Source organism: Bufo gargarizans, chromosome 3 (assembly GCF_014858855.1).
Source record: "Bufo gargarizans isolate SCDJY-AF-19 chromosome 3, ASM1485885v1, whole genome shotgun sequence".
In the NCBI taxonomy this organism is placed as follows: domain Eukaryota; kingdom Metazoa; phylum Chordata; class Amphibia; order Anura; family Bufonidae; genus Bufo; species Bufo gargarizans.
The window spans coordinates 547,288,868-547,296,969 of NC_058082.1; the positions used below are offsets into that span (position 1 = coordinate 547,288,868).

The following is an 8,102-nucleotide window of genomic DNA, read 5'->3' on the forward strand; positions in this document are numbered from 1 at the left end:
AACATACTACAAGAAACTTTAGACTAGCACATCCAAATTCACAGAAGGGGTGCAGGCAACTGGGTAATGCAACGGTTGCTGCGTCAGGCTGTACCACTACATTAGTGCCATGGTTTTTCCAGGCGACTTTATGGTGATGCTGCATGTGTTGACGCAGGGCCATTGTGCCAACATTGCCACAGGGTCGCCATGCTTCACCTTCTGCCCACAGATTCTGGACATGCTGAAGTCCTCCAGCGGCTTGATGAAAAATTCCCACACTGGCAAGTATAGCATTTTTGCCCCACCACTCTGCTGACTTCCTGCTGCCTCTGTGAACCTGTGCACCACTAGTCCTTTCCCGGACAGGTAGGCTCTTGAGTAGCAGACGGTCTACCCTGGGCACGTTTGGCTCCAGACCTCACACTACTGCTACCCTGCTGACTCATGACCATGCTACCACCCTGCTGGATAAGACATTGCCTCACAAGCAATCTGCCACCCTCATCCCCTGATGTTGATGAACCCCTCTTCACTCGGCTCCCACTGTCTGCATGTTACTGATGTCACCCTCACCAGTCTAAGGGCTGCATACCTACCCATTCACAAGACCAGCTTCCACGCAAATCTCATTGTCGCTACTTGCCCACCTATCGGAGGAAGCAGCAGGTTTCTCCATAAAGTACCTTTGCGGCCTGCGCTGCATTTCTGACAGTCCAATAAAACCAGTCAATACTGCTGTTACATTGTTGGTTGACAAATTCACATTTTATGTGACCGTGAAGTAATTGTATAAAATTCACCTATCACACTGTTGTGTGAACCTCAAGAAATTTCTCTTCATGACACCGGCACAGCCTTACGGTCAGTGAACTTAATTGTTGACTATTGGCGGTTACATTGTCGCCTGACATAAACCATCTGTAAGTTTGGTGGGTGAACGCAAAGAATGAGGAGAGCATCAAATAAGGGACATAGCCCTGGTCGTGGTGCTGCTGGTGTTGGTGGAGCTCCTGTTGCAGGGAGAGGACGTGGTCAATATGTGCCAGCTACATGCACAAGTGAAACACCTTCCTCAGGTGCAAGTAGGCGACAGAACCTTCAGCGTTATTTGGTAGGCCTGAATGCCGCTCTACGAATGGTGAGGCCAGAACAAGTACAGGCGATAGTAGATTGGGTGGCTGACAGTGCCTACAGGCCCTTTACATTGTCTCCCACCCAGTTCCGTGCTGAAAGATCAGAGTTAGCACCTGCAGCCCATGGCCATCAGTTTTTCAACTTATCCCCTTGCAAATCAGCCAAGCAGTCTGAGCCCCAAGTCATGCAGCACTCTCTTCTGCTTTTTGATGATGACTCTGCTAGCAGGGTTTCCCAGGGCCATCCACATAGCCCTGCCCCAGAAGTGGAAGAGATTGAGTGCACCGATGCCCAAACACTTATGTCTCAGGATGAGTACATGGGAGGACCACCGCAGCAAGTCTCAGATGATGACGAAACACATGCTGTGGCTTTCTGCAGTGTGCAGACTGACAAGGAGGGCAGGGGGGAAGACTGGGTGGAAGATGATGTGGAGGACTATGAGGTCCCTGACCCCACATGGAATCAAGGTTATGCGAGTGACCTGTGTAGCTCGGAGGAAGAGGCGGTAGTTGCACAGAGCCACCAGCACAGCAAAAGAGGGAGCAGGGTGCAAAAGCGGAGCGGCCGTCACCTCGACAGTACGCCTGCTACTGCCCACTGCACCAAGCACACGAAAGCCAGCTCCAAGGAGTTCCCTGTCATGGCAGTTCTTCAGACAATGTACTGACGACAAGACACAAGTGGTTTGCACGCTGTGCAATCAGGGCGTTTCTCTTTGCCTCCTGTTGCTTCCTCCTCCTACTCCGCTTACTCATCCGGTCAGCGCAACACCTTCACCACCAACTTCAGCACAGCAAGGGGGAAACAACAGCAGGCATGGAAATCACGGGGACGTGGAATCAGGCAGTTATCTAGAGTCAACAAAGGGGCAGCAGGGCCTCTCCTGTATACCATCTCCTCATCCAAAATACCGCAGTGACATTCCCTGTAATTTTTTATTACTGATTCCAATAACAGGGCATCTTAAGAGTCCTGTATTGTTATTTATCATCACTACCTCCCCGAGTCGGGAGTGGGTAATTGCCACTCGCCCTCTCCTTTCCTTCGATTCTTCCGCTTTAATAACTTGTCCCACATTTCCACCCAATCAGATTTCAGCCATTGACCTCCCTTGGATGTGGTATCCTTTTCTCAAGCTCCCTCTCCGGCAAGGAACCCTGATTCCCCATTACCCATGATCACCATGGTAGGTGCATAAAAGAACATCGAAAGTTGATAGAGAAAATATCTAATTGGATCGTGGACAACACGGGGACGTGCAACATAGTGGAGCAGTATATATGTACATGCCTACATGTACCGACTGATGTGTCTGCACACTTCAACTTTTAAGTCTCCAAATTGGGCACATGGCCTGAGCTTGCCCTTTATGCCTTGGAGGTGCTGGCCTGCCCTGCAGCCAGTGTAATGTCCAAACGTTTGTTTAGCATGGCAGGAGGGGATTATCTAGTCAACCAATAACATGGCAGTGGCCTCAATGCATGTAGGGTTGTGGTCCTGGTCAAGACAATCTCCTGAACTCCAAACTAAATGTCAGAATGGCAAAGAAAGGTGATTTAAGCAATTTTGAGCGTGGCATGGTTGTTGGTGCCAGACGGGCAAGTCTGAGTATTTCTGCTCAGTTACTGGGATTTTCACGCACAACCATTTCTAGGGTTTACAAAGAATGGTGTGAAAAGGGAAAAACATCCAGTATGCGGCAGTCTTGTGGGCAAAAATGCCTTGTTGATGCTAGAGGTCAGAGGAGAATGGGCCGACTAATTCAAGCTGATAGAAGAGCAACGTTGACTGAAATAACCACTCGTTACTACCGATGTATGCAGCAAAGCATTTGTGAAGCCACAACATGCACAACCTTAAGGCGGATGGGCTACAACAGCAGAAGACCCCACCGGGTACCACTCATCTCCACTACAAATAGGAAAAAGAGGCTACAATTTGCACAAGCTCACCAAAATTGGACTGTTGAAGACTGGAAAAATGTTGCCTGGTCTGATAAGTCTCGATTTCTATTGAGACATTAAAATGGTAGAGTCCGAATTTGGCGTAAACAGAATGAGAACATGTATCCATCATGCCTTGTTACCAGTGTGCAGGCTGGTGGTAGTGGTGGTGTAATAGTGTGGGGGATGTTTTCTGGGCACACTTTAGGCCCCTTAGTGCCAATTGGCCATCGTTTAAATGCCACGGGCTGAAGATTCTGGCAGCTACTGGGACCTGAGGTAGTAGGTTCAGTAGGACGTGTAGCTGTGGCAGAACGTCCATGTCCTCTCCCTGCACCAGAGGCTCCACCAACACCACCACCACAACCATGACCGCGTCTCTTATTAGATGTTTGCCTCATAGTTAGCGTTCACCATGAAAAGTAAAAAGTGGTTAAGTCTGTTAATAATAATTAACCACCAATAAAAACCCTGATATAGGGTATTGCACTAGATTTTTATATTTTTTACTCTATATGAGAGCGGTATTTGTGGCCTAAATTTCACAGTCACTTATGCACGTCTAATCCCAGATGTGCAGTATATCAGAGGGTTTTTATAACCCCAGTAACCAAAAAGCCGTATTTGTGGCCTAAATGTGACACTCACTTATGCACGTCTAATCCTAGATGTGCACTATATGAAAAAAAGTGTTTTTTTTAACCCCAGTGTCTCAAAGCAGTATTTCTGGACTTGCAGACATGCAGATATCCTGTGCTGGTGCACTATCGTTGCATAAAATGGCTGCCGATTATGTATTGATATTGAATAACTGAAGGAAAATTATTTTTTTTTTAGCAGTAGTTGGCTCAGGGCAGGCTTAAAACAATTGTGCACTGCAGCCACAAAACACATTTGCTGTAGATCGCTGAGAAAAAAAGCAGTTCTTCATAAGATTTCTCCCTGATCTCTCTCTCACAGCAGCTGCAGCCTATCCCTACACTAATCCGAGTAGAGTGATGGGTGGCACTACGTGACTCCAGCTTAAATAGAGGCTGGGTCACATGCTGCAGTTGGCCAATCACAGCCATGCCAATAATAGGCATGGCCGTGATGGCCTTTTGGGGCAAGTAGTATGACGCTTGTTGATTGGCTGCTGTGCAGCCTTTCAAAAAGCGCTGAACGCCGATTTTTTACGTAAATGTTCGGGTTTGGGTGCCAAAACACCTAAAGTTCGGTACGAATCCAAACTTTACAGTTCGGGTTCGCTCAACTCTAGTCATGAACTCTATTAAAAGTCAATGGAGGACGGATTCGTTTTCCATTGTGGCAGAGAAAACGGATCCGTCCTCATTGATATGCATTGGAGGGTCATGCTGGATTCGTCTTGCTCCGCATCCTAGGACGGAAAGTTGCGGTTTGCTCTCCGGTATGGGAACGCAACTAAACAGAATGGTATGCATTTTGGTGCATTTTGTTTGAAATGAAAAACCTGTTTTTCAACAAATGATTCTGTAACCTTTCAAGCAACAGAGGCTCATGCTCAGAGATACCCTTCATGCAGTATTGTAACCCAACCCTTGAGCATTAACCTGTGCTAACTCTCTAGTGTATTGGTATAGAAAATATTAATACTTCCGGAGAGTTAGGCTTCTCATCCTCCACTTATCTTTCCACATTAAGTTCCCTATCTATTTATATAGCCCCCCCCCCTTCCCCCCCGTGACTCCTTATACTTATTTACCAAGTTCTATCTTGTGTAATATATTATATATTTTTAAAATATCTTAATGCCAAAACCAAACATTTTTCATTCAATACAAATTTTATTTATTTAAATTAATGATCAGATGGATATAGAGAAGAAGGAGAGATTTCCAATTAAACATATTTGTCAAATCCATTTATGCATTAGAGGATTTCTCTTGCATAAAGAATAAAGTCTTACCGCTATAAACAGAATAGAACAAAGCAAAGAAAGAAAATAAAGAAAAAACAACAATAGGAACGCAATTCATGGAGCTATAGATGAAGACAAATCTTCTTACTTTAATCTCATATAGTAGGGATTTTGGGATGCAGTCGATTTAGTCCAAACCCAGTTGAATTGTGTTGTAGCTGTAATAGTTTTCTGTACTATAGCCAGATATTTATAGAGAACTGGTCACCACAAAATGTAATGCAATCTATAGGCAGCAAGTTATACAGCAGGAGGAGCTGAGCAGATTGATATATAGTTTTCTGGAAAGATATTATAAAACTTGTCATTTTTACAAATAATCTGCTTTTCTATAATTAAGCCCATGTACAGCGAACAGATGGAAACATCGGAAAATTGTGGCCGATTTCTTTGAGAGACAGCGCTACACCTGTCCATTGGTTATGTCTGGTATTACAGTTTTGCTTTATTACAGTAAATGTGGCAGAATACCAATACTTTACAAGGAAAGTACAGTGAAAGTAAAGGAGCTACTTTGTTAATTCTAAAAAACACCTTCACGTTACATTCTATATCAGAAATCGTCCTAAGCAGCAGGTCCTGCAATGGAGCTCCCTACCTGCCAAATTCCAACAATTTCAACATTTCAGTGGACTGCCACCTTACTGAGCCCTCTGATGTGCCACAAGTCTTGAGATCTGGTAGTTATTCTGTAGACTTTACACACACAAATCTTCTACCTCGTGAATTCTCTGATGTTTCAAAAGACTTGATTTATGGCTAAAACATTTCCCACATTCTGTACATGCATTTGGCTTCTCTCCTGTGTGAACTCTCAGATGTTTCACCAGATGTGATTTTTCAGTAAAACATTTCCCACATTCGGTACATGAATATGGTTTCTCTCCTGTGTGAATTCTTTGATGATTCATGAGCCTTGATTTCGTAGTAAAATGCTTCCCACATTCAGTACACGAATATGGCTCTTCTCCTGTGTGAATTCTCTGGTGTCTCACCAGACTTGATTTTTGACCGAAACTCTTCTCACACACACGGCATGAAAATGGCTTCTCTCCAGTGTGAATTCTCTGATGTTTCACAAAACTTGATTTTTCTCTAAAACTTTTGCCACATTCAAGACATAAAAGTGGTTTCTCTCCTGTGTGAATTCTCTGATGTATCTCGAGACTTGATTTCTGACTAAAACATTTTGCACATTCAGGACATGAAAATTGGTTCTCCCCTGTATGAGTTCTCCGATGCATCAGAAGTTTGGATTTAATAATAAAACATTGCCCACATTCAGTACATGAAAATGGCTTCTCTCCTGTGTGAATTCTTTGGTGTTTCTCAAGATTTGATTTACGAGTAAAACACTTCTCACATTCAGGACAAGAAAATGGCTTCTCTCCTGTGTGAATTCTCTGATGTTTTACAAGACCTGGTTTATCAGTAAAACATTTTTCACATTCGTGACATGAAAATGGTTTCTCTCCTGTGTGAATTCTCTGATGTACCTCAAGAGTTGATTTTAGACTAAAACATTTACTACATTCAAGACATGAAAATAGCTTCTCCCCTGTGTGAACTCTTATATGTTCAACAAGATTTGCCTTCAAAGTAAATTTTTTCTCACATTCTCTACATGAATATGGCTTCTCTCCTGTGTGAATTCTCATATGTTTCTCAAGATTATCTTTACGATTAAACCACTTTGCACATTCTGAACATGAATATGGCTTCTTCACTGTGTGAATTTCAAGATGTTTAAAAAAACGTGATTTCACAGTAAACGTTTTCTTACATTCTGAACATGAGTATGACTTTTTTCCTTTGTGCTCTGGATGGTCATCGTTGTGGATTTCTTTGTGAATGAAAAGATTTGATTTATTTTCAAAATCTTTTCCATATTCCGAACTTGCAGACATCTTAAGCAGTCTATGTCAAGCTCTGTTATTGATAATCTGATCTTCTACTTCATAAAAAGGAAATAAAATCAGACGTCTATGAAAGCTTCTTATTCAGTCTTCACCTGGAAAAGAAAATATTTTTATTAGATAAGAGGCTCTATTTTTTCTAATTACACACAAAAAGTACAAATAAAATATCTGTCAGTAACGTGTAACTAAATGTATTTACAGATGTAGTAAAGTTAACACTCATGATTTATGAGATGTGTTATCTAAACTAAATACGTTACACAAACACCTTCAATTGCTTTTCAATGGCTTTTGTCTGAAGATAACGCGATGAGGGCTCTCACAAGCGGCCCCGAATGGATCCGTTCATCCCCAATGCATTCTGAATGGATAACGATCCGTTCAAAATGCATCAGTTTGGCTCCGTTCCGCCTCGGAGGCGGACACCAAAACGCTGCTTGCAGCGTTTTGATGTCCGCCTGGCCGTGCGGAGCCAAACGGATCCGTCCTGACTTACAATGCAAGTCAATGGGGACGGATCCGTTTGACGTTGACACAATATGGTGCAATTGCAAACGGATCCGTCCCCCATTGACTTTCAATGTAAAGTCAGGACTCCCTATTAATATACCATCGGATCAGAGTTTTCTTCAATCCGATGGTATATTTTAACTTGAAGCGTCCCCATCACCATGGGAACGCCTCTATGTTAGAATATACCATCGGATTTGAGTTAGATCGTGAAAACTCAGATCCAACTGTATATTCTAACACAGAGTCGTTCCCATAGAGATGGGGACGCTTCAAGTTAGAATATACTAAGAACTGTGTACATAACTGCCCCCTGCTGCCTGGCACCACCCGATCTCTTACAGGGGGCTGAGATCCGCACAATTAACCCTTCAGGTGCCGCACCTGAGGGGTTATTTGTGCGGATCTCAGCCCCCTGATCCGGTGCTGCCAGGCAGCAGGTTCTTCATTTACACATTGTATTTGCAGGGTAGAGACCTATTGTTCACACTCCTATTTAGCATCTGTAAGAGATTCCTGGGATACTCCGAGACCTTTTCATATGAGAAACAGTGTAAACAATGAGCATTTTACATCCTGATGAGATACATTCCATCCAGACATATAACCACATGACTCTCCATCTATAATTCACATATATGACATACTCATTATATCCAGTACAACAGATTT

General features: G+C 43.3%; 1 protein-coding gene across 1 annotated transcript; it reads right to left on the reverse strand.

Annotated features, from left to right (window-relative positions):
- Positions 1-5,679: 5,679 nt before the first annotated feature.
- Positions 5,680-6,908, reverse strand: LOC122931780 (gastrula zinc finger protein XlCGF26.1-like). The gene has a single exon (XM_044285840.1). The coding sequence runs from the start codon at positions 6,906-6,908 to the stop codon at positions 5,700-5,702; it is 1,209 nt and encodes a 402-aa protein (XP_044141775.1). The 3' UTR covers positions 5,680-5,699.
- Positions 6,909-8,102: the final 1,194 nt, after the last annotated feature.